Consider the following 26,806-nt stretch of genomic DNA (forward strand, 5'->3'; position numbering starts at 1 on the left):
TGGGCACTGACACAGGGCAGAGAAGAGCATCTCAGCCCTTCCATCTCTGCTGATGATAAGATCAGCAAGATGGGCATTCCCTGGGAAAATGCTGGCTTTTCCTGACATCCCTCCCTCACAGGTTGCCCAGAAGCAGGGATTCAGATCTGATTTCAAAGGGAACACAAATTAAAATGCTCTTCTTTTTTTCCCTTTTAGACTCTAGAAGGCTCATTTTATGCAGTTGGAGGCTCATTTAGCTTCCCAGCCGTGGATTTTGATCACTCTGGTGAGTGAATATTTCACTATGCACCAGCCAAGCCACTTCTCCCCAACCAGCAGCAGGCAGGCAAAGCTCAAAGGCAGGGCTCCACAAGCGCCTTTGAAGGTGACACTGCACCAACCTCCTCTGTGAAGTGACCTAAGTATCCCTCTTTTCCAAGGTAGTGTTTTGAAACTTAAAGGACTTAACTAAACCCCTCCAACAGTCAGTCTATTGAGAGGCTCTGGCTCGGGTCCCACATTTCATGGCCAAGTCCAAGACACCTCCCAGTGCCCCATCCTCTGGTTGGCCTCATGACCCCACAGATCCATCTTTGCTGCAGAGGAAATGCTCCTTTTTTTTTGCCCCAACTCAGACAAAACCAAGACAAAAAGGAAATAGATCCCTTCAGTTTTGTAGTCCTTTATTATTTTTTTTAAGTTGATCCTCCCATAGTAACGTACTGAAATGCGTAACAGTTACATTGTACAAAGCATTTAAAGAAAGTACCTCAACTTGCCGATTATTTCAAAATGAGATTATAAACAAAAGGAAAAATAAATCTGGTCCCTCACTAAAGGCCAAAAAAAACCCCCAAAAATAACTGAATACCTTCCGTTATTTATTTATTTTTTTAAAACATAAATTTGGAACACTTCATCTTACAAATAGGATTAACATGAACATAACATCACACAAGCTCGCAGACAACCAGCATAAAATATTGGGTACAGTTTTTTTAATCAGAAGAATCATGCTTTCATGAAGAAATTATAACTGTTTATACAATCGAATCAATTTACTGTATTACAAAAAAAAAAAAAAGAACAAAACTAAGTCGCATCTATTAGTTATTTAGTTCATTAAAAGGCAAAAAAAAAATAAAAGAGGAATGTAAGAAAATTTCAAACACTGTTTTGCACTCCCATATACACAGATCAGTTCACCTCACTTTTTTTGGAAGTACATGGGTGCCTTACATCATAACGCAGTGGGGGACTGGAGCAGTGCTGTTTGTTACAGGAACAGTGCTATTGTAATCAACAAACAATCGTTTGCCAACAAATAAATACACGGTACACACAACACAAAGGAGAAATTAAGAGGGTAGGGGGAAAGGAAAAAATACAACAAAATAGTGACATGATTGTCGAAAATTAAAAAAATCTCCTTACAATGATTCGAACTAGTGGTGCTGTCGATGAACGCGGTGCTCTCACGGAATTATCTGGATGATTTAGCTTCTTGGAGTAGTGAACATTCATAGTTTACAATATACACAAGCCTCTTATGTATTGTTTCTCAGAGTTCTTTCTTTTTCTGCCATTTTTTTTTCTCCTCATTTTTCCTTTTTTTTTTAAACAATGCAGTTGAGAAGGTAAAAGAATTACGGAGAGAACAAAATATTCCCTGTTACTTCTTTCTACATTTACGATGGATAGTGTGCATTTGATAGAACTATTTTCTTTCTTTGAAGGGCTAAAATGCATAAAGCTTTAATGAAGAGATTTGTACATAAAAGCAACTGTTCCCAATCCTGTGTCAAACTATCTTATACAAAAAGAAAATCAATTCAGTTCCTACTTTAAAGGAGTGCCCATGTGTGTATCAATGCAGTCTTGACCCTCCTGCCCCTGCCCCTCAAAGCCGGGTGAACTGGAAGACGCTTTTTCCCAGCCCCGTTCATGTAATCCACTGAAACAATTTTTTATTTTTATTTTTTTTTAAAGTCGCATTGATCCTCCAGAAGTCAGCAGCTGCCTTTGCTGTGCAAAACAAAATATTGAGAATAAATAGTTTCTTTCTTTTTTTTTTTTTTCTTTAAAATTATTCCGTTTAAGGTCACCGGACTTTAAATGAGTGACCCTGCAGATTTATAAGGCATTCTGCTCAGCAGTCTTTTAAATAGTCATATATGAAAGAGCCATGCTACTGGTTTGGACTTGGTCCCATCCTTGGAACGACTCCGCACTGTCATACGTGGCTGATGGACTGGATGGCGCTGGATTCCGCGGCGGCTCTCGCCATACTGTGCCACATGTTGGGAGAACTGTGGGATGCAGAATGAAGGGAGTCCTTCTCGGAGAGAGAGAGCATCATGGCATAGGCCTGGATGGGGACAGAAGGAGGACAAGGAGGTCACACTCCTGCAGCAGGGATCTGAGCTTGGACCCGCGCCACCCGTGCGCGGCCAGGGCAGCAGGCAGGATGCAGACACTGGGCTCAGTTTAGTTAAAAAAAAAAACAACTAAATGCTTTAGGTAAAAACCACTGTCAACCCCTTCACTGACACTTTTGACTCACTAATAGTAATAATAATTTTAGCTTTCATCTGGTTTCACAAAGCTCAGAGGAACCTTTAATAGTTGACAAGGTCCCAAAGTCTCCTTTGCCTTCAGATTCTTGGCACAGGAGTCTCTTTTCAAGAGGCTGAGGAATCACATTATCCCTTGTCTCGTCCTGTATTTCACCAAATGTAACAGTCTCCTTTGCTGACCTTTCCTACATGCATATTCTGCAGTTTTTAAAACAGGAATCTTTCAAAGGGGCTAAAAAACCCCATTTTAATTAGTTAATGTTTAGAAAACAGTAAAAAATAGCACGAGGATACCATTTCAGTTATTGCTGTTTGTAAAACATGCTGAGGAGCTAAAGGTGGTACCATCCATCAAAAAATAAAAAAATACCAAAAAGCCAAGCCAGCCAGAAGATCAAGTCACATCCCTGTGAGGCTGCAGCTAAACCCTGCAGCATCAGTGTCAGCAGAGTGGAAGTAGTTCTTAACATGGCATTTCTTGGGGCAGCAGGCAGAAAAAAAAAATAGTAAAAAAAAGTAAGAAAAAAGCACGGAAGCCCTCTGTTCTCAGGGACCAGAGCGCCCTGCCATGTCTCTGGGGTGCAGTGGGATGTTGGGTGAGCCCGAGGTTTGTGGACACGGAGCACAGCCCCGACTGACAAAGCTGGAACAACCCTGCCTGCCACACACTAACAGCTTAATCCTGCAGGTATTTGGCGACAGTAATATTTAAACTGAGTTAAGCTTTTACCTGGGATTTGGATTTCCTGTACAACGGTTGCTTGAGGTCCTCTGGCAGCTGGGAAGCATTGAAAGCTGCCAATTCAGCTTCACTGTATTGATTTTCTTCCATTTTCCTCATTTTGAGGCTATCTGTGAAGTGCCTTATGTGGTCCAAAGCTGAAAGTCCAGTCTTATTATACTCCTCTTCTTTATACCTACAAAAACACCACAGAGGTTTTAAATGTCAATTAAATGATCCTCTCTGCGTGCCCTCATCTTCTCAGATTTACACATCTGAGCAATTATCCCCTCTTTCACATTCATAAACCACCTTGCCTCATGGAATGGCGATCCTGAAGTAAAAGGAATTCCCTTTTCTGCTCTAAAGAAAGGGCAGTTGAGTGGGGGAGGGAGAGTTTGTCTCTCTCATGGTGTCTCCACAGCCTTTCACAAGGCCATTATGAGAGATCCAGGACGGCTCGCGGAGCAGATAACGTCTCTCCCATGGAACTGTCTCACCCTGCTTCCTGTCTCACCCAGAACCTCACAATAGCTCCCCAAACACAGCCAGTTTTCCTAACAAGGGCTCCAGACTGCACGAGGAGGCTGAAAGCAGGGCTGGTGTTGACCCAAACACGGACGCACGTTGCTATTGTGAGTGGGAAGCGGCCGCTCCGCAGCGGTTCCCACGGCAGCGGGTTTGGTGCTGGCACTCCTGTATGGTTTATTGTTCCCATTCCGCCTATTGGGCACACCAATACTCGGAAGGAACCAACCTGCCAGGGGAAGCTTTGCAGTTCATGTCCAAAGTACTCGTTTCCTCATAATCCTCCTCGGGAGTGCCCTCATGCATGTCACTCGTCGCGGGCTCTTTGACTGCCTTCCCTGCCATTTCGCTCTCCTCGTCCTCTTCATCCATCATTACTTCATCTTCTGCCTCCTCGTCATCCAGCAGATCCGAGTTCTGGCTGGCTACCATGGCTTTTTCATCCTTAAAGTGGCTGCCATTCATTCTGAAAGGACCAAAACAAATGCAAGCTATAAACACAGATCAGATATGAAAGCTCCTCATGGGCAGATTCTTGGAGGCAGATCTGAAAAGCATCTGTCCCAGCAGAATAAAGTGATTTCTGTATTTTATATCTTGCTTAGTTTCAGACATTCAGGCAGCACTGGAGAAAATTCCACTCAGAAATCAGTGGGACATTACAGCACCATCAGCATGGGATTTTCCTGTTATCCTGCTAAAACTACTGTTCTAACAGAGGCGAGTTCAGATAACCATTCCAAATTTTCCCATGCATTATTTCATCTCAAGTTTCCAATCATACATGTAGTCTGGGCAAAACAACTCACTGCCTTTGAACAGAAGCTGTAGGGGCCAAGAAACTTTGAAAATCGGATCTGGCATTTTTTAAAAAAATGACATCCAATATTGCATTCAGAGTTTTAAAGTCAAAATTACATGCATAATTAATTTTGCCTGCTACCACCCCTTTGGAAACCATATTGCTTCACTGAATGTATGGATTTCATACATGGGAACCTAAGGGGCTTCAGCTGGAGATCTGAAGAGTGGTCTGCAATATCACCTCCATGCTGAACTAGGTTATTGACTCATTTGAAGGGTAAAAAGCAATGAAAAGAAAGGTCATAAGGCAATTTAAGTGCATTTCTTCTTATTAAATGAGTAATTACAGCAATACACACATGGAAAACCATTTGGTCTACAAACTGTTATTACGCTGCCCTTTGCTCTCAGACAATGACTTCTCTTAACTACTTCCTACGGGATTTTTATCAAGGACATAATACCCATGCTGAAGTAGGGGTTGTTTGGTAATGGTCTCAGCCCTGTAGGATTCAGACTGCATTGTGTCCATCACATCAAATGAGAACTAAAGAAATTCACCACGGCCTCAACGAACACCCAGCCAGAGGCACAGGGATGTGAACGAGCTGCACCCAGTGGAGCCTCCCCAAAATTCGTGCTACCACTGTGTGCCCCCACCACGTCATGCAGCACAGAGGCCTTGATTCATCTATTGTTCTCATTGTGCAAAAGGTCCTTAACTCTTCCAGGAATACAGTTACAAAAATGGAAACCTTATTGTCCGCACGCAGTTTGCCTCAGACTCTCTGTGCTTCAAACTGTGCGGGACAATATGGGATAGACCCAACATTGGAGCAAGATAAGATGGACCCTCACAGCCTTGCTGGTGTTTAACATTTGACTTTCTGAGGAGCAAAGCTGGTATCTGCCACAATAATAGCACCATTTTCCTGAACATATTAGAGTTTCATCTATTATCCAAGCAAATTCCAGCTGACTGCCATGAGTTTAGTATTGCATTGAAAAAAGCTCTAGGGAACAGTCTGTCTTTAGTAGAGTATAAAAAAAATCTGAGGTTGTGCAGAACAGGGAGAGCTGAAGCAGCCGCCTCCCTCTAAGATCATCAGAGAAATATCTCTTTATCATCTTTTATTTAAATAGGCAGAAATAAGAAATTGTTGAGCTCAGTTTGGGCTGCCAACTTGCTTGTTATGCTCAATTGAGGCTGCTAGAAATGAAAGGGAGATGGACTACAACCAAAGTAACAAAAGCCATGTGATTAAGAAAACAGATTCTCTAATTATGCTTTCAAATGCAGCAATTTGCCAGGGATAAAATATCCGTCAAGAGCAGTCTGAAGTGCCAAATTTAGAAAGGAAACACTGCACAACCCAGCAACCTTTCCACTTTGCTGACTTCCTGTCGGAGGACATGTTGAGACCAGATGTGCAAGGAAAAAAATCCCAAGCCCTCATTGCCAATCAAGATGGAATGAAATTTGAATATGCATGTAATCACTTAATCCAATACTATAGTGGAAATTGTGTTGTGTCCACCCTTTTTACCCCTTCACAAAGGCATCTAGAAATTGAGGAGACAGCAAAGTTTGCCACCAACAGTAAGAATTTTTTGATGTTGATATGCCAATTCAAAAGGGAAAATAATGCATAATGCAACACCAATCCCAAAGAAATATGTGGGGGCTCCGTCCCACAGCCTTTTCTGCTTAGCTGTACTTTTATTAACTGAAAATATTTAGAAGTGGTCTCTCTTCTGTTAGTTCAGAAGAATTCAAACACCCATATACTTAATAAATCTTAGTAGAAAAAGCTCTTTCACATGCTGGAGCTCTGTGGACTCCCAGCGCCCACCCGCAGCCTCGCGGGCTTTTGGCTACTCAGCATCTTTCTTGGGATTGAGTTACTTACGGGAAAGGACTTTCAGCTACAATCTTTCATTTGATCCAAGAATTTAGCTCGGTCTACTTTATTAATTGCACATTTAAATTGCACTTAAATCCTAAGGCTCCATGCATTTAGCCACAGGATGTAGAATTCACCTGTTCTGCTGTGAGGGTAAAGAGAAGGAATTTTTCAGCAGACTTAAATCAACGGCGGGAGCCTGAAACTGAGAGCTCCAGGTACAAGGAGAAATGTGTTCACAGATGGAATCTCTTGTCCAGCATCTGCCACTTGGAACTTCTTCATACCCAGTGGGGAGGGAATCAACACATTTCTTTTCCTGAGACACCAAGGTGGCCACTGAAGCAACCAGATTCGGAAATAACTCTGGCTCCAGACATCATTAAATGTGAACAATCAGGTCTGCAGACCTGGAAAAGGAGCGGTGGGCACCTTCTGAAGGCAGATCAGACACAACTCACCTCTCCTCTGAGTTTCGGGGGGATTGATTGTTGTGGTTGCTGTTTCCAATAAAATTCCTAATTTCTGTGAAGTAAGAGTCCTCCTTGTCATCTAGGATTGCCCCTGTGCTTTCCAGTTCTGAGTGAGGTGAAGACGTTGCAGTACCTTAAAGCAAAATATACGATGTCTGTTGCTGCTCCCTTATATTTTCTATATTTAACCATTTAAATTAAAATGAAATTGAAACTCTCGTTAAAATGGGTGAGAGCCAAAAGCTGGTCAGTGTGAACTATCAGCTTTTGGCCATAAAATCAGTAATTAATGGGCAAAGGTGATTTCCAGCCAAAATGACTTGGTTGCATGCTGGGTACCATTTCCATGATTTATCATCACTTTTGCCATGTCTCTATTCCAACATCTCCCTCCTGCTGCTTGTGATTCCAAGACTGTCCATTGATAACTGTCCTTCTTAGACCAATGGCTCAGCTGAGCAAATGGAACTTAATTTTTATCTATCAATTATGCAGATTTGTTCAAAATATGGAGCAGCCATTGACACATTCACTGAGCACTGAGAGCTCAGTGTCAGATGCTTTTCTCTGAGCACTGGGGAAGGGACAGCTCTGCATTCACTGCATGCCCCTGGTTGTCCCCAGTGAGGCAAAATGCAGACTGAAAGGACTGCAGAGAGGGTTTTCATTAAACCCTGCAGACACCCAAACCAGCCCAATGACATCCCCTCCTGCCACTGCCTGTGCTGCTGCTGAGCAGTGACCAATTTGCTTTGGGGCTTGAGAGGCACCATTAGCTCCATAATAGCCAGCGCTTTTCAGCTCCTGACAGTGAGAATATTTCAGAAGGTGCCAGGAAAATCTTTTAGAGTGCCCCCTGAGACTCTAAATCTAGGACTCCTATTGAGAGCCAAGTGATTGCAGAGATGGGATTAAACCAATTTTCCCAGTCTGTTCTCAAAACGCTATGGGTTGGCTTAATTAAAACCAAAAGAAAAGACATCATCCAGTGGTCTTAAGTTATACAAGGGGAGAGTTTATGCTGGGATTTTCAAAGCACTTTAAATGTCAGCAGAGCTTAGGCACTTACATATTTTGCTACCCCCCACCCGCTGGAGCAGCGTGTGCCCGTGGCAGTGCTGACAGGGTAAGGGCAGTCCCTGCACACGGGACAGGGAGCAGGCTGGGGAGGGAAGAGAGAGGAGGGAAAAGACACAACATACCAGACATGTTCCCGTTCTCGTGCTTTTTTAGATGTCTGTCAAGATTGGTTTGTTGACCAAAACACCTGTCACACAAGTGACACTTGAATGGCTTCTCTTTATTGTGGATGTTACGCACATGTCTCTGCAGGTTAGAGGATATGCTGAAGGATCTGTCACAGTATTTGCATCTAAAAAAAAACCAACAAAACAAGTGGGAAGGAAAGAGTTTGTTAGTAGCTGGAAATGTAAGATTTGTCCTAAAATACATGAAGAGCCTTCTGGGCTCAGTCTCAGTACCCAACCACAGTTTCTTGTTCCCTACTGAGGCTCAATCCTCCCTGACATAAAGACAAATTTTGGCTAACTAGAGAGCTGTGCTCTTGGAATGGAGACATAACTTCTATGGTGGGGTTTTCAGCTTTAATTCATATTAACTTTATATTTTAAGTACTGCCTCTAGGAATGAGCATAATATTTCTGAGCTAATGGCATCAAATTAGCTATGGTAATTGAGTCCCATGTTTTTAAAACTGTTGCACGCAAAGTTGGGAAGTTTGAAAACAGTAGAGCAATAACTCTATTGTTTCATGTGCTGCCAATACAATACAATTAAACACTTTTGGAAAAAACATGAAACAGATCTCTTCTAATGCTCAAATAAGGTAAAAAGGGCTATTTCTTTTCCTATTATAAATTATACTGTGTGATTAAATCTTTTCTTGAGGAATTAGCTTGCTTGATTGCTAATCCCAGAGGAAATTCGGTTATCTTGCAAAAACCAGCAATAAACAATCCCAACCTTTAATACTGTGCCAATGTGAGTAGTTTAGTCTATCACTCTGGTACCAGAGGCATCAATTTTCATACTCTATAGCGATTTGGAGTCCCTAAAGCCTTTACTGTATTGCTCTTTAAGCCATTACTAAGTCATACTATAACTATTCCAAATTCTCTGGCTGGCAACCAGCCAAGAGTCTTCACCACTTTAGTTTTTCAATCTTTTACTTCTCCCGTGCCTCTCTTACACTTGTCAAGGATGTAAAATTTTTTTTAGTGCTGAAATCACCCATTATGCTACTAATTGCCTGTGGCTTTTATGCAGTGGACGGGTATAACATACATCAAGACCTTCTTTCAATAAAATTAGATGTGAATCTCATTTCCCAAAGAGACTAGATGCAAAAAACATTGTTTCCTCACAAACAATGAGCTTACTCTGCTCTTTACAGCTCATAAAATGTAGAAATCTGCGCATTTGTTTTACTGGAACATGAACTGGCCTCTTTCCAGTTTAAATTAGCCTTTCATTTTCAATAAGGTGAAGCTTTATACACATTTCTGCATGCGACCGTCCTGGCTTCAGTATCACACACATATTCTTATCAACAGGAGAGTACACCCACATGGGTTTTGGTTAAGCAGATCTCAGAAAGGATCCAGATTAGGCAGGAAACAAATAAATACAGTGATGCCTTTGCAACCAGGACCTTTCAGAAATCAGACTGACAAATCACCAAAATTTAGGCTGCAAATAACACTGCAGAACTCCAGCAAAAAACATTTTTGCAAGGGAAAATACGTCCATGAGCCCTACTGAACATCACTTCAATCACACTGGTTCAGCAGGGCCAGCCACCCTGCCAGCAAAGGCAGGACTTGGGGGTTGTGTTGGGAAGCTGCCCCAGCCAAAAGAACTTCCCCAAGACCAAAACTCTCCCCCTTTCTGCAGTTTCAACACCGAGTATCAGCACCAAATGCACAAAACTTTGAGAACAAAATGCAATGGTGGGTCCAAAGCTAAGGAGGAAGGGCTGGAGCTGGTCCAGCAAGGATGTTGGATTCCCTAGCTTTATTCAGAGAAAATGTCTGCATTGGAAGGGACCCCAAAGCTTGGCCACAGCACAGACAGGGGTGAGGGACATGGTACCTGTAGGGCTGCTCTCCAGTGTGTGTCCTCAGGTGACGGGTCAGGTTTGCAGATCTCGGGAAAATCTTGCCACAGTATCTGTGATAAGAAAATGTTTGATAAGACAACACAACCTTCAGTGGCTTCGTCCCAGTTTGAGCTGCACTGGATGCACAGCCCAAATGGAATCATCACGGTATGGTCCCATTGCTTAGGTGCAACAACATCTCAATAAAAGCATTCAGCAAATGTAAGGGATCCACACACAAGAGTGGGGCTGGAACTGCTGGCACCAACCACCTTTGCTCGTGCAGAAGCTAGGCTTATATGGAAAACCTGTTTTAAAGATCACTCCAAGGTTCTAAGCCCACTGGGTGATTATCAGCCTCATTCAGATTTGGAATCAAGAGAATCTGTTATTAAAGCCTTGGATTTCTGCCTCTGTGTAAGCAAATTTCAAACCTTTCAACCAATTCTACGTGTCAGCAAATGTGACACCGTTCTGTGCATTGAATAGGATCAGAGCAGACAAGACTCAAAGACCTAATCCATCAAGGTATGTTTCTATAACAACATGTCTTGAAAGAAGGTGACATGTTTTCAAAAAGATCAGATAAACCGATATGCCAGTGTCAAACGTCTGCACATTCTGGAGATGATATAGAGACCTCAGCAGTGCAATTTAAAAACCATTCTCCAAACTCGATAATATGTCACAGGAAAAATAATGGCAAAAAAAATAAAATTATCGTGAGTTCTCCCCTTCATTCAAGGGGCATATTAATATTCAGTTTATAATTGGCCCATTCTGTTGAGGACATTTTTGCATGGGGGCAGAGCACACACAGCACTCTCTTAAGTGAATGAGTGTGGTGGCTGCTCCATGCAATGACTTTGAAGATTGCATCCCTTCACTTTTAACATCCCATTTATTTTTTCACAACGTGATGTATAAGCCTTCAAAATACCCACACAGCTAATTCCACTCTCCTGGACAAAGCTCCTATTCATTTTGGGTGCACATTCAATGACTATCTTCATTGTGGGGTTTTTTTTTTAATGTCTGTACGCACAAGTCCTAATAAGTCATGTATTTTATCACTGATCCCTTTGGATATTAAAACCAGAAGCCAAAGAGAAAACACGTCTGTAGTTTACGATCAAAAAAATCAATTATGAAAGCATGCTTTTATATATGAAAGTGATGAGAAAATTTGGGAAAAAAAGAATTGTTTATATAACAGTTTCCACCTCATTTATCAAACCGCTGTGATACAGGGTGATGCCTTAGGATTTAGCTTTTATATTTTTCAAATCCTGTACTGCTTTAGTGTATAACTCTAAAACTCCATATACAGTGTTAGTTACTGTCTTCTACTGACAAAACAATTCCTCTCTGGGTCTGAAACTCAAGGAGAGATGTAAACAATGGTGAATTGGGAGGGGCAAATTTGGAGTAAATGACTTCATTACTTGAAACTGTAATTGGAGGATTAAACTCCAATTACAGTTTCAGGTAATGAAACAGGTAACCTCCGATATGTAAATGGCCAAACTTAGAATTGCCTGAAAAACTCATGACCATTGTCCATCTTGGGTGTAGCCTCTGGGAGGCTTCTGACAGCCCAAGCTGTACCTATTGAAGGCCTTTAATAAATACCTGCTTTTTTTCTCTTTATCTTACCCAGCCTCTGTTCTAGGCAGCCATTCCAAGGCATCAAGGGAGAGTTCTTTGTGTTGCAACACCAATAATTTAATAAACAGATTCACAGAATCACTGGGTTGGAAGAGACCTTCAAGATCATCAAGTCCAACCCAGCCCCACCACCTCAACTAAACCATGGCGCCCAGTGCCAGACCCAGTCTTTTTTTAAATACATCCAGGGATGGTGACTCTTTTTTTAAATACATCCAGGGATGAACACCTCCCTGGTTAGACAATTCCAGTACTTTATCACTCTTCCAGTAAAAAACTTTTTCCTAATATCCAACCTATATTTCCCTTGGGGCCGCTTGAGACTCTGTCCTCTCATTCTGTGTATGAAGAGTCTTCCTTGTCATCTAGGATTGCCCCTGAGCTTTCCAGTTCTTGGAGGAAGAGCCCAACCTCACCTGGCTACAGCCACCTTTCAGGGAGCTGTGCAGAGTGATAAGGTCACCTCTGAGTCTCCTTTTCTCCAGGTTGAGCACCCCAAGCTCCCTCAGCTCACAGGGTTTGTGTTCCAAGCCCCTCACCAGCCTCGTTGCCCCCTCTGGATGCCCTCAAGCATCTCAAAGTCCTTCCCAAACTGAGGGCCCAGAGCTGGACACAGCACTCCAGGTGTGCTCTCAACAGTGCCCAGTACCGGGACAGAACAACCTCCCTGCTCCTGCTGGCCACACCATTCCTGATCCAGGCCAGGAGCCCCAAAGGGAAACGCGTTCCATGCTGGGCACGGAGAGGCCTGAGAGCCCCTCTGTTGGATTTCAGAGCAGGGGGTTGCAGCGGTACCTGCAGGTGTAGCGCTCCTTGCCCTTGCGCAGCAGTGTCTCGGGGAGCGCGCTGGGCGGCGCGCGGAAGTTGAACATGGACGGCACCGACTGGATCAGCTCGCTGGCCTCGGGCTTCAGGGCGCTGAAGCTCTCCAGCTTCTCGGCCATGTTTTCTATGGCTGACACCTGCAGCAGGAGAAAGCACAGAGCCCATCACCGTAAGTAATCCCCTCGGATTTCTGCCCCCACCGGGAACCTGAAACTCAGAGGACATCAACTGACAAGTGAAAGAAGAAAAAAAGGAAAAAATTCAGTGTAGAGCTGCAGTCTCAAAAATTATGGGTCATGAGGGTAATAATCAGCAAGCGTTCGTGTCTTCTTATTTTTAAGCCCAGGCTCCTACAAAATTCCAGGTGTTGCAGTCATGCTCTGTGGTTGTGTGCCTACAAGTCTATGCACCCCATCTACAGAAATCATTGAACATTTATTACCAAATGAACAGAAATAATAACTGGACTTCTAATTTTATTGTTTTAAGGACTTGCAGAGGACACATATTGCAGAGGAAACCTTATGAACACTCTAGCTCAACGAAGGGCTGCAACAATCCAGATCCAAAGAGGCTCCATCAATGTCCCGGCCACATCCAACCATCCACTCCAGTGTTCTAGCCCATCACAGCTAAAGACAATTAAATAAACACAGAAGAAATGAAGCTTTGGTGGTTTTGGTGCTCTGTATTCACATTCCCTGCTAGATGCCTATGCTATTTTTCCACCTCTTAATATTCTTGCTCTACCTCTAGTAGCTTGTAACTCCTGTGTGCTTTGGGATGGCTCCACTCTTGATTAGCTGTCTGTAATTTGCAGGGAGTGGGGATTAAATAATTTCTGGAGAACAGTTTCCTTTAAGCTGTCTGGAACTGACCATGAAAAGCTCCTCCAAAACCTCAAACATTGCCACTTGAAGAGTTCAAGAATGCTGCTGAGCCTACTGACAGGTGAGAATAACCATCCACCTCTCCATCACACCACAAACAAATGAAACAAAAGAAAGCCAAGCTCTCACCTATAGAGCACAAAACCCACAGCATGAGCCCTGTGCAAGATCTTGCTTGCAACAAAGAAGGATATTATATGAAAGACAAGATGTTGAACCCTTCTCAGCTGGAACACCTCCACAGACTGTTCTTCAAAATCCATAAAAGGCTCCTCTGATTGTTGGAAAACTGAAATTTTAATTGGAAGAACTGGGAATTTTTGCAGGTTTATTTAATTTTATTTTCATTGGCAGAATTACACTGTTGTCTCCTGGCATGACTATTTCCAAGATGGTTAGCTCTGCCTTTGGGCTGGCTTGTTTTTTTCCCTTTAGCCTGTAGCCTGCCCTCTCATTTCATGCTCAGATTCCTAATGCTGAGTACAAATTGCAACGTACAGGGTACCACTGCCAATTTGCCAAATGTCTTTCATCAAACACAGTGGAAAAAAATAAAAAATCTCAGAGGGAAGTCAAGATACATTTACTTGTCAGGCAACAAATGTGAAAGCATTGCGAGGCAGTAAGGGCTGTAAGCTCTGGGGTTTGATTCATAATCACTCAGCTGCTAAAACATTCTCCACAGATGCAAGTGGACAGCACATTTGTCAATATGAAGGATTTTGACATGTACTGATCACAGGCATGAGATATGTAATGATGATGCTGCTGGGAGAGGAGGTAATTCTATCTCGGCACCGAGATGTCATTATCAACCCATACACCTCAACATTACCATATATTTCTTTTTATACGACTTCATATTCGCCTTTAGTTGGAATTGATTCTTAAAGCTTTTAAAATAGTCATCCCACTGCCTTTAATTCCTTCTAATTGTTCCCCACAAAAATTCACTCATCTATTTTACAACTGCTGAAAATAAATGGTTCGAATGAAAAATGCCCTTTGGCCTTTGGGCTGATTAGCAATGACAAGACAGTGCATGGGTTATGATATCACATATTTATGGTGAAGAATAATAAGGGTACTGAGAAGTATAATAAATGTTTTATTTATGTATATTTAATATTCAAGTCCATTTCATTATCTAGTGGGTTTAAATCATTTTTGAATCACAATTTCTCATGCACATAGTGCCCGCCAGTAATATATTAAAGCAACTATTCTCCCCTTTACATTTAAAATGGCTTAGTCATGCTGATTTTTGTTTTAGTTCTTATTTCCAGGATTTTTCAGAGTAGAAACTGAGACAGACTCTTGTTTCATGCACAGCAACACAGACCAGCTCTACCTCCAACACTGCCTCCAGGATTACATCAGTCCCAAAATAGGTATGAAATCAGCACCTAATCTTAAATCCCTCATCCAGAGGAAACACGAGAACTTCCAATTATTTTAAAGTATTACTCGCTTTCTAAAAATATGTTTCTCACCATAGGAATGACTATTGTGCTTGCTGTTTTGCTGTTTAGTTTGTTTTTTTGTTTAAAGCCTGACTTATGTGGTGACCTGGTATGATTTATGTTTTTCAAGAACTGCAGCAGCACCAATGGGAAGTGTTTGGCCCCACAGCTTTGCTGATCCAAGGCACTGTCACTCCACTGCTATCAGGATAATTATAGCTGGTACTATCTGCTGGAGTTAGGGCTCCCAGGAACCAAAATTGGGGCATTTTTGTAAGAAGTCCTGCAGTGTCTTGGTGCTCAGAGCCTTCAAGATGCAAATCCCTATCGTGAGATGGGTCCCTGGGCTGTGGGGGCATTTTACAGCTCATGAAATCCTGTAGCCCTGATCCCCAAAATGCTGTCCATCACCTTCAGTGCAGGCAGACAGCCCCTGCTCACCAGTCTACTTGCAAAACACCAGCTGAGCAGTGAGAAATCCAGGGGGTTTGAATTGAGGGCTAATTCAGACACCAAAACCAAGCAGGAATTCTAAACCTGCCATATGAGCTTTTGGAAGGTGGCACTTGGTGCCAAGCAGGGGCTCCAGGGGACATGCAGGAGGGTGGGCAAGGGACAGATCTCCCCACTGCCCCACACCAGCACAGGGAGGTGCAGGAGCATTAATTGGAGGCTTCATCCCTGCTACAACATTGAACAGCCATCGGCCGCTGCTCCCATTCACTTGGCTAAACCTTTTCAAACCCATTTCTATTTCTGCCAAAGAGAGTTCACCAATTTAATTAGGTGCATATGAAAAGACACTGGCTTTTGTTCCTGCTGAGCCTTTTGCCTGATATTTTTTGTGGGTTTTTTTTTTTTTTTGGTATTGTTATCACTAATGAATAACCATTCCTCATTCAGGTTCTGCTCACCATTCATGGGCTCACGGAGCTGGGGCACAGCTCCCTCGGGCATTTTTTTCCCAGCTGAAAAAATCAAAATCTACTTAGCCTCTTGTTGAATGGAAGCTGTTCCCTACCTGTGATCATCATTGTTGCACTTTTCTGTGTCTTTTCTAATCCTGCTACGGCCTTTTTGAGAGGAACATTAGCTGTATTCAAGACCTGAAGCCACTATAACATAATGATGCTTTCAAAGCCTTTCTGCTAAGCACTCAGGTGATATTTCCATAAGACTGGCAACTTCAAGATCTTTTTCCTGAATGACAGGAGTTAAAAGTCACACTTTCCCCATGGCATTAGTGGGTATTTACTGACATTGACTTTTATCACTGTTTTAATCCTGGTGACTCAGCTTTCTCTGAATCTCTGCAGAATCTTCATAGTTCTGGATTTGGGTACTCACAGCGATCAGTCACAAACTCTCTGCCTGCTCACCCTTCTTCCTATGGCATTTACAGACATATGCCACAGCTCAGGGCCCAGTGACACCCCAAGGTGGACCCACTGATAACCTTCAATGATTGTAAAAAATCACTATTTTGTTCTTCCCCTTTCCCCTCTCTTTTTTTAATGACTAAAGGTTAACCCAGGAGATGACTTTCCTTCTTCCACAATGAACCTCCCTCTTCTAAAACACAACTGAAGCAGCTGCTCTTGCTTCCAAACACTCTTACTACTGATGGCAAAGCAAGACCTGCCTGCACGAGTTGTGTTGGCCATGGAGATGCTACTCAATCCACCAACCCCTGCAGAGAGGTGTTGGTGAGAGTGCCTGTCCTGGAGCACTGGCTGGGTGCTCATGGTCACCTCCCTCTCCAGGGATGGTCCCTGGGACCACCAGGGAGGCAGGTGTGTGGCTAAAGCCACCAGCTGTGCTCTCAGGGGGTTCTGCACCCCAACCCAACACCCAAGGGCTGTGGTGACCCCTGAATGGGGCACGGGGAGGGGGGAAGCACTGCTTGACCCCAAGGATCTGGTTAGTGGGATTGCCATGCCCATGGAGAAAGCCCTCTGAGGAGGCAGGAGAGGGAGAAGATCCTGTTACATATTTTACATACAGCTATTGCCTTACGGACAGGTCACGTGCGCCCCTAATCTGCCATCAGTGAATGACAGCGTTTTATATAGAACAGTAACTTTTGATTTACATATATAAGAGTTGTTGATTCTATCTGTGTCCAGATGTCTGGAAAAGGAAGCAGCTTTCCCCCGCCTCCCTGAGAGGCTATTAACCTCCGACTGACGCAAACTAATGTGCAGTCACAATTCCCCAGCTCCGACTCAAAAATGCAGACATTACCATAATCGGCTAAAACAAGTATTTATAAACATTTCAGCGGGCAAGATATCATCAGCAGGGGCCTTGAACATTTGTCTTAAAATTTATTAACCAACCCAAGAAAAAGTGGCATAAATAAAGTGAAGGTTTGCTGTTGCTGCTTTTTAAGAATAACCTGATGATATGAAATAATCTCGCAGACAATGCCATGAATTACATGACCTCCCGTTTGACAAACGTGACTGCTTCATTGCTACTATCACAAAAACAACTGACTTTATGGCCAGACCTCATGGGAAAAAAAACTGTTCAAGTGTTTGCTTTCTATTTTTACTACTGTTATTTGGGGAACTCTTCAAAATCCAACTGCTAAAGCTCAGCATTTCTCCCTCCCCCAGCTGAAGTTATAATGTTGCCTCTAAAATCTGCAATTTGTGAATCGTGTTGTCTTGAGTGTATTTGGACAGCCAGCCCTGGAACTTGGCTGAGTTTTATCCACGTTCAAGAGACCTATCACATGTGGCTGAACTTTATGAAGCAGTAGCAAGAAACTCCTTCTGAGCTGCAGTATGGCTCCAGAATAACTGCATTTTCATGAATCCAGTTGGTGGGGATTAAACTCAGTTAACAGAATGGATCATGCCCTAAAACCAAGCCCAGTAAAACAAAAGCCTTGTTAAGGCACTCACCAAATTCCTTTCCATTTATTTGTAAAATTGTATTAATTATTTACAATGGTTCTTCCTAAAGCAAATATTGTCTGCCTAAAATTACAGAACCTCCTTAGAGCAACGTTCTCCTGATGGGACCAAAATGACATAAAGAGATCTAATTAATCCTGATCCATTCAGAACAGATGTTCATTGATTTGCACCATAGGGCTCCTGCCAAACAATGAAAAACCAATCTCAAATAATCTTGAAATATGTGGCACATGCAACTGGGAATTGAGATGGAAAGGCTTGTGTGACATAACCAAATCTCTCAAGATGGAGATTCATCCATGAATCAGCATCCTGCTCAGTCACTTCATGTTTTAAACACCTATTTCTGCTGGAGCTGCCGAAAGCGTGAGCACAGCCAGGAGACATACACTCACAAAAGGAGCAGAATGATGGAAATTTGAGGGCTAAGCCAAAGTCAAGGAAATCAGACAGAAGAAACAGACTGCACTGGGTTTTTCCACTTCCCAAACCTGCTGAAGCAGAGCCACTTTTCTCAGAGCAGAGGATTAAGGGTGCCTGGGCCAAATCTCAAATCCTGTTATGGCCCCTTCTTGTCCTACAAAGAATTTCCCAAGGAAAATATTTGGGAACCTCCTGTGCTCTCCACGTCTGGCATCTAACCCCACCTCCTGCTTGCTGAGCTCCTGCAGCACCTCTGGGTGCTCTCAGGAGTCCTTTGGCGCCTGCTCAGCTCCTTTCAGAGCATCTCTGCAGCTGCATAAGGCAGCTCTTCCAGAGGGAAGTGGGATTAAACTCACACAAAGTAAAGGTCCAGCCCTGCTCTGGAGGTGCCCCAAGGAGGGCAGGGAGCAGAGGGCAGGGCTCAGAGCCGGGGGCAGCACCTCCTGCAGCAGGGACACACTGCAGCGGAGGAGCACAGCAGGATCTCTGCAGAGTTCTGGCTGTGCCTGGTGAAACGAGTCCAGGGGGCAGCGAGAGCCAGCAGCAGCAGTGAGTCAGGACCCCAGCCCTGCCTCCTGGCTCCAGCTCCCCTCCAGAGCCCAAGGGCTGGGAAAATCTGGGACAAGCATTCATGGGTTCAGCACTGCAGCTGAGGAGCCAGCGGTGCGAGATCAGAACACGGCCCTTTTTGGAGCTGCATCTGCAAAAGCAGTTGCTGTGGTTCTTTTTTTGTTTTATTTTTTTACTTCTCATGAACTATTTAGATGTATTAAAAACAAGGTTTTATAAAAATAGAAGAGAAAGCCCAAATTTATCCCATAGTGCATTTAAAGCACAAGTCCTGTTCGTGTAAGGAGGATGATGTAAGTGTACACAGAGGACAAATTTGACCTAAAGACACCAAATAAATGGATGTTTTATTTCTGCTTTAAGCACTGCAATGAGCAATTAGGCTCAAAATTTCAAAGCTATTAAAGTGACTAACTCCCACCTAAGTCAAGTGAGAGAAAAACATAAAATCCTGTGAGACTTGGTATTTTAATGCAGATTAAATATTTATTAACTATTGCTATCTAACAAAATTTCAGCCTGAAAATTTCACTGCAATCTCTGAAGGAAAACGGCTTGGAACAATTTCAGTCACATAGAAACAAAGGACTGCATTCTGCAGCCCTCACTCAGGTAAAGCTCCCATTGCCTTCAATAAACAAAACCAGCAGGATCAGGTATGTAAAAATAAAGCAAATTTTTCATAAGAGCATATTTATCTGCTCAGCTGTATGACCCTGTAGGAAAGAGTGGCATGCTCCATAAATGAGAGGTAAGTTATCTTTCATATTATCTTTTTCTTATGCAATTTATTTCACAATGATTATATTAAAAATATAAGCAATGAACTTACCCAAATTCTTTGATCAGGCAATTGGAACTGGGAGCAAAATTGAAACAAAAACAACACATTATTCCTGCATTGGAATCCTTATTGCAATCAATGTACTTATTAAGATTTTATTTAAAGATACTAATTAAAATATTTTATGAATGATTTATTGGATAGGGGGTGTTCTCTTCCTAAAAATTACAATCCTTGTAATGGCAAATTATTGTGGAATGCCATTAAATTATCTAATTTTCACAACTTTTGGGCAAAGGGAGGAATTTTGCCCAGCCAGGGACAGTATACAGACTTCAGGGTTTATGTCTGTAAGTTCTATTTCAGAAACCTATTTGAAAGATCCATCTGTTTGCTGTCATATTACCCAGTTAAGAAACAATAAATTCTTGGTCCCTGAGATGGCAATTTTCCGGAATAAATTCAACAACCAAACCACAAGCTTTTAGGACATGAACAATAAGTTTGTAAACATTTTAAATCCTGCCAACAGAAAATGAAAACTCGTGGAGCACTCCCCACCTGTACTTTTACAGGGGTGAACAGGACTATAAAGGAAAAACAGCTTTTCTGGAAGCCGCTCCCCAGCCCTCCATAAATACCAGGCCAGATTCTGCCTTTGCAAACAGAAGGCTCCTTTCTGATCCATTAAAGTTTGCAAGAAAGCATTTTGACATTCACTTTTTTGACAGGACATGCGCTGGTGGTTTGGTTTTCTTTTACAACGTTCCTTAGTGCCTGTTACACTGCTGACCTCTGCACCGATCCAGCTCACACCAAGTCACAGACATCATCCCTCTCACTCAGGTAAGTGATAAAACCAAAGCCAGCCTTGGCCATGGGCTTTTTATTCTGTTGCACAGTGAGAAAGGTGGGTTCTGCAGAGCCAGCCCTCCCTCCTGCCCCTGGGGCTGGGTCTGCCCCACCTGGGCTGGCCCTGCCATGGGAGGTGGCACCTGACACCTCCTCCTCACACTGACTGCCTTGGTGACAGCACTGGGACCTTCCTCGGGCACCAACAAGAGATTCAACAACTCCCTGGGACAAAGCACAGAGGGTGGAATCATTCCCATTAACAGGGAAATGTCCCATGTCTCCATTTCACCCACACATCCTCGCCTGACTCTCAGTTCCCCAGGTAACTCAGTCACACAAAAGAATATCCAACTACATAAAAGAATGCATAAAAGAATATCCAACTCCTATCCAACTCAATATCCAACCAAACTCCAAACAGTGAATTTTACCCCAGCAGCCCCTTTCCCACCCTCTGACCGCCCCACCTACCACTGGCATCAGTCCAACCTGTAGCAACACCTTCAGAACCCCCAAATCCAACATCACTGAACCACTCTGAGTTACAGCTTCTGAACAGCTAGAGAGCACTAGGCAAAATAATCCTGCTTTTTCTATCAATTAAGTATCTAAAATGCCTTCATTTCAATAATTTTCTCATAATTTACAGCTGCTTAGCTGCTCTAACAGAATCATTGACTTGATGGGGAGGAACCAGTCTGTTTCACAGCAGGGACAAAAAGCATATTGAGGTCCTTTGTGTATTTGTGCATTAGCACTGTTTGCTACTAAAGGGGAATTTTCACTTGTGTTGCCAATTGGGCAGATCTACCTTATTTAAGGTAACTCAGCAGGAGGTGTTAAGCTGCTATTAAACCTTGCACATAAATTCTCAGTGATTTTAATACATCTTAAATTCTTATTTAATGCTTATAAATACTTACATAATGCCATAAATACTCCTGGCATGTAAATACTACTAAACACTTTCATACACAATCCAACACTTTGTTCAGACATTGAAATTGGAAAGGGGTGTTGTGCATCTACAACCATACATGCTATCAGCTGCTCTCCCCAGTCCTGCAGAAGTGGCGCGTTTCAGAACATATTCTATGCAAGTTAGGACAAAATAACATAGAACTTCATTAGGAAAAAAACCAAACAAGTGGTAATTGGGCTGTTTTGCCCAGGAATTCAGAGGAACCTGAACCAAAAAGAGCAGCTCATGGTCATGTGCCTAAAATAAAGGATGTGTACAGGGTGTCATTACTAAGATGAAACAGCCCACAGTCAGTAAGGAGTTCAACTCTCTAAATACCACAGAGGATTTTATTTCAGGTGTAAGATTTAACTGAGATGTTTAGCAAAATCTCCTTGAGCAAGGAGGAGGAGGAAGACAAAATGAGGGTGCAGTGCTGGTGAAGAAAAGCAACATACGGTTTGCACACAGATCCTCTTCCTACGCCACCTACACATCACAGTTGTTAAACTGTTTTGGGACACCTTCCTAAATGTTTTTCATCCAGGATTGTGGTCTGTGAACAAGCAAGCAGCCCTCATAAAGTCTCTCATCAGGACTGGAGGAGCAGGGATCCTAGACACACAGCACACATTGCAGCCCACACCAGCCACCAAAGAAACAGTGGAACATTTGCACTACGAGGCTTGCAAACAACAGGTGGAAACTTTTCTCTCTTTTATGAGAGTCCTTAAACACAATAAAATCCCTTTTAAGGTGGATGTTCAGCTTTTCTGGCCTTACTGTGAATTCGCACCAACTCCTCATAGTCAATACTGACTCTCCTTGCTCAGAGCAGGAGAGTGCTGAAGACACAAGTGGCTGCAAATATTGGTAGCTATGCTATGGTTTTGGAGGAAAATGGTTCTAAAAGACACACTCAGTTCGAATCTGGCTTCCTCTATAATCAAAACATGTTGTTTCATCTGCAAAACATCAAGAAGCTCAGAACAATGCTTATGCTTTTCCACCACAATGGTCCAGCAAAAACTGTGTGTTTTAGGAAATCCAAAAATGACTAAGGCTGCATTCATTTCTCTGCACCTGCTTTGAAGCATCAACAGGCTTGTTTACAACATCAAAATTCCCAAAATACTTACTTGTGGATGAAACAAGAATCCCGGGGAAGGTCTCAAGTATTTCTCTTTTAAAGCTTCCAGTGGGTCAGTTAGCTTTCTTTTTTCTACTCTGTAAATGTTAAAATTAGAGTTGCTTGTGATGAATCAGTCTCAGATATTAATAATCATAAAACTACTGAGGTTTAAAACAGTCAAGCAATTTGTTTGATACACATCAAGCAATTTGTTTCTAGGAGATAACAGTAAAAGATAAGGGAGGAGCTCAGGTCTTGATTCCCACACACAGCTCATTACTGCCAGGGTGGGGTTGGGAATCACCTTTAAAGTCGATTATACCATTTAATTAGGGAATAATCCCATTTCAAGAGGTTGATAACCATTATAATGGGAACCAATGACTGACTAACAAGCACTTTTATACAGAAATTAGGCAACTGAGCACGCTAAGCACTAAGAGGAGAGACGTTCAGGGGTCCCTTGAGCAACGAGTCTGTCTGTCCAAAAATCACAGCCACCACCCTGGAAACCTCCCCTGTGCACAGCCAAGGTCAAGCAGGGCAGGAAAGGTGGGCTTGTAGGAACACACTGAATCTGGGGTGCCAGCAACAAATCCTGCAATTCACTCGTGGCAGCAAAACCCAGCGTGGACAATTCAGAAACAGTGTGGAAATTTGAGGATTTTGCCTTTTCTGTTACTGAATGTGCATGGTTTCATGGATGAATCGTGTTGTGCATGTGTAGAGGTAACTCATGGCAAAGGAAGGCTCAGTAATAACTGCCAGAATTTGCACAGATTTCATTAAAATCATGGAAATGTAGGCTCACAGAATGGCTTGGGTTGGAAGGGACCCTAAAGATCATCTTGCTTCAACCCCTCTGCCCTGGGCAGGGGAGTTTGCAATGCAATTTAATTAGTTGGTAATGCAGGGCCATAAGCCACAGATCATTATTTCCACTGCTTCAGGCATTTTAAGTGAATATGACGCAAAGAAAACTTATGGTCTAACACAGATATCAATCTGGCATGAATAAAACCATCTCACTAAATAGCATCATATCCTGTTCCTTCATAATGCAGACTTCTTGTCTTATGCACCAGCACTCTCCAAAAACTTTGCCCACAGCACTTCTTTTTCAAATAAAGTAATAAATTAGCATAATTTACATGGCAGTATCCTTTTTTTATAACAAGAGGCTGTAAAATCAGTCATTTATATTACAGGCGAATATTTTTATGGCTAATATTTCTCTAAACTAATTTAGATGCATGACTTTGACTTGTTAGAGATATAAGTGGAGAAAGGGCAAAGGGGGGCTGACACACACAGGACGCAGGTGAAATTCACATCCCAGTGAGATCCATCTCAGTTCTGCTGGGAAACACCAGAAAGTCTGGATTTTACCACTGGTTTTTGAAATCTTGGCTCACTGACAGAGTGCACCTTTCAAAGCCAACAATGCCCCCACTGATTTCACAAGGTAGACCATGGATGGGGATCTGCACAGCCTGGTGGAGTGGAAGGTGTCCCTGCCCATGGCAGGGGGTTGGGATGAGATGAGCTTTAAGGCTTCTTCCAACCCAAGTTTTTCTGTGATGATTCTATGACTAAGGAGCCCACTGGTGAGGCTTTGTACACACAAGGATGCTGTGCCTTCATTTCTATAAACAAAATGCCTGAAGAAATCAACCCAGTGCTCAAATAATAGCAAAAAAGGGCAGAAATCATTCTCAATTTCCTTATTTTTAACACAACTTAGAGGCAATCTGGTTTTTTTGTTGTATTTATGAGAAACTCCTCTTGAACTCAAGAGGAGCTGCCAAAGTGGAGTACAAGGGGTACTGTCATCCCCAGGGGAAGCCAGAGGAGGCAGAGTTTTGGAAGAAAATAAACTTCAGGCAAACCAGTGACATCAAATACACATCAAATAAACAAATATTCAGTACTGATGCCAACGCACAGAACATATTCAACCTCTGCATGAAAAGCTATGCAGGTTAGACAAACGACTCATGGCAACGAGGGCTTGCTAACTGCAGCATTGCCAGTCCCGTGGCTCACTTGGAGCAGCTGGGATGGGAGGAGGGATGTAGATGTACAGGTCAGCATGTGGCCTGGGCCCCCCATGCCCTGGCAGTGCAATGGCACCTCCAGGGACACTGGGAGGGGGACAGGGCGGCAGCCCTGGCAGCCTGCACCAAAGGATGCTGAAAGGCAGCAGAGAGTCCTTTACCTGTATATGGGATCCATAAAGAACGGGGTGGGCCTGGCGTGCTGCAGAGAGGACTCTGAAGCTTTCCTCTGCTCGAGGTCTCCTCCTTTCTTCTCTCCAAAGACGTGGTTTTTCCGTGGCTCAGCCTGCCTCGTGCTGCTGGCTCGGCTTCGGCTGCCCATGCTGAGATCCAGAGGCTGGTCCTGGCTGGAGGCAGAGGGGGCTGCTGGCTTTGAGGGGATGGGAGTGAGTGGCTTCTCCTCCTTACGTTTTATGGTGAGGTCAAAGGGAGACTCAGAGCTTCCCTTTGGGATCTTCTTAATTTCACTGGGTGATTGGGGCTCCACTTTCAGGGGTAACGGTCTCAAGTCTCTATCAGGAAATGGATACATTGATTGAGAGAATGCTGGAAAAACCGGGAGGGGAAACATGGAAGGGTAAGGTAAGGCTCCGACTTTTTTGTCTTGCAGCCCCACAAGTCCTGTTGAACCAAAGTACTTTTCAGCAATAGAAGCAATAGCCTTTATAGAATCATTCACCGCTCCTGACACCGCAGTCTGCTCCTCTAAGGATGGTGAGAAAATGGAATGATTGCTGTGGTCTTTCTTATTATTTATTGACGCCAGGCTCTGCAGAGAGCTTACTTTGTCTTTGAACATTTTACCATTTTCTTTAAATTTCTCTTTCTCACTTTCAATGTCACTTTCCAGATCAGAGCCCGAGGTGGTTTCCAGGTCACTGCCACTGGGGGTACTGACATCGTCAAGGTCAAGGTCACTACTCTCTGACTGGTCACTGAGTTTCTCATGTGGCCTCTCTTCAGAGGACCCTTCTGGTTGAAGCTCCACTGGCTTATTCTCCCCTACTGATGGTTGTTTATTTAGTGCCTTCAAAATATCCTGGGTGGCTGGCAGTATCTGAGGATTTGTCATGAGGGGACTTTGGCTTTTGTTTGTCTGATCTGCGCTCGGAAGTCCTTTAACAGGAGAACTAGTAGGTAGCAAAGGTGGCCTGTGGTACAAGCCTGAAGGAAACAGACCGGGGAAGCTAAAAGAAAATCCAGGAGCTGTTGGAAAGGTAAGACCAGCAGGATGCCTATTGGCTCCAAAATAGTCAGCAAGGCCCGGATTTGCATGATTCATATTAACCATGGACGTTTTATCCATAGCTGGGGTTCCAGGAAGAGAAATGCCTTGGCCAAAAAATCCTCCTGCTGCAAAATGGTTCTTGCCCTCACAAAATCTCCTGTGTTTATTTAAGGAAGACGTAGTGCTGAACATTTGTCCACAGTCTTTGCACTTGATTTGGGTTCTGCAATCAGCATGCATGCGCTTATGACGACAAAGGTTTGAAAACTGAGTATAGGATTTATGGCAGACCTCACCTGTATGTAAACAACAACAACAACACATCTCAGGCTTTGTAGTAATTGCCCCCACCCTCAAAGTTGTGCAAATAATACCATTTTTTACCCATCAACCATCAAAGAGGAAGCCACAGGGAGAGGTCTAGGTGCACAAATGTATAAAAGCAACTGTACTGTCCAAAGTAAGGCATCCGAGCAGACAAATGTCAGAAGACAGCACCAAAACCCACTCCAACCAAGCAGAAAAGGTCTGGAATCACTAAAAGACACGCTCTCCTCGTTTGCCCTTTGCACTGCACAGTGCTGCACGTTCAGTACCATTATTCCATGTTGCATTAGCCCCCAGAGCCCCCCACGAGCCATGACCCCGTGCTGTGACCCCACATGAACCCACGGTGCTCCTGTGTGAGAGCACAGGTGTCTTCAAATGGCATCCATTTATGGCACTATTCCCATGTGGAAATGAATCATTAAAATAAATATTTGCAGGACCAGACAGAGATGAAGCTGCCTCACAGAGCTTTCACTCTGCAAGAATAGGAAAGAGGTGAAGGAGGAGACAACCATCTATTTCTGATTTCCAAGTATAAATGTAACAAAAATTTTTTTCTATTTACAATGGAAAATATAATCTCGTGG

The 26,806-nt window shown here is 43.2% G+C and overlaps 1 protein-coding gene across 5 annotated transcripts in view; it reads right to left on the minus strand.

Moving 5' to 3' along the window:
• Window positions 1–650: 650 nt before the first annotated feature.
• The window catches only part of MECOM (MDS1 and EVI1 complex locus), a 324,959-nt gene continuing 298,803 nt past the window's right edge, over window positions 651–26,806 (minus strand). For 3 of the 5 annotated variants that reach the window (XM_030954870.1, XM_030954869.1, XM_030954873.1), the window contains 10 exons: window positions 24,823–26,185; window positions 22,612–22,699; window positions 19,705–19,731; window positions 12,570–12,736; window positions 10,100–10,177; window positions 8,191–8,360; window positions 6,977–7,121; window positions 4,037–4,273; window positions 3,289–3,475; window positions 651–2,350 (listed from right to left, as the gene is read on the minus strand). In XM_030954870.1, coding sequence (XP_030810730.1) covers window positions 2,216–2,350; window positions 3,289–3,475; window positions 4,037–4,273; window positions 6,977–7,121; window positions 8,191–8,360; window positions 10,100–10,177; window positions 12,570–12,736; window positions 19,705–19,731; window positions 22,612–22,699; window positions 24,823–26,185 — 2,597 coding nt within the window. In that variant the 3' untranslated portion in view covers window positions 651–2,215. The remainder of the gene's footprint in view (window positions 2,351–3,288; window positions 3,476–4,036; window positions 4,274–6,976; window positions 7,122–8,190; window positions 8,361–10,099; window positions 10,178–12,569; window positions 12,737–19,704; window positions 19,732–22,611; window positions 22,700–24,822; window positions 26,186–26,806) is intronic. The other 2 variants (XM_030954872.1, XM_030954871.1) reach the window with 1 other exon arrangement.

This window comes from Camarhynchus parvulus, chromosome 9 (genome assembly GCF_901933205.1).
Source record: "Camarhynchus parvulus chromosome 9, STF_HiC, whole genome shotgun sequence".
NCBI classification, from domain to species: domain Eukaryota; kingdom Metazoa; phylum Chordata; class Aves; order Passeriformes; family Thraupidae; genus Camarhynchus; species Camarhynchus parvulus.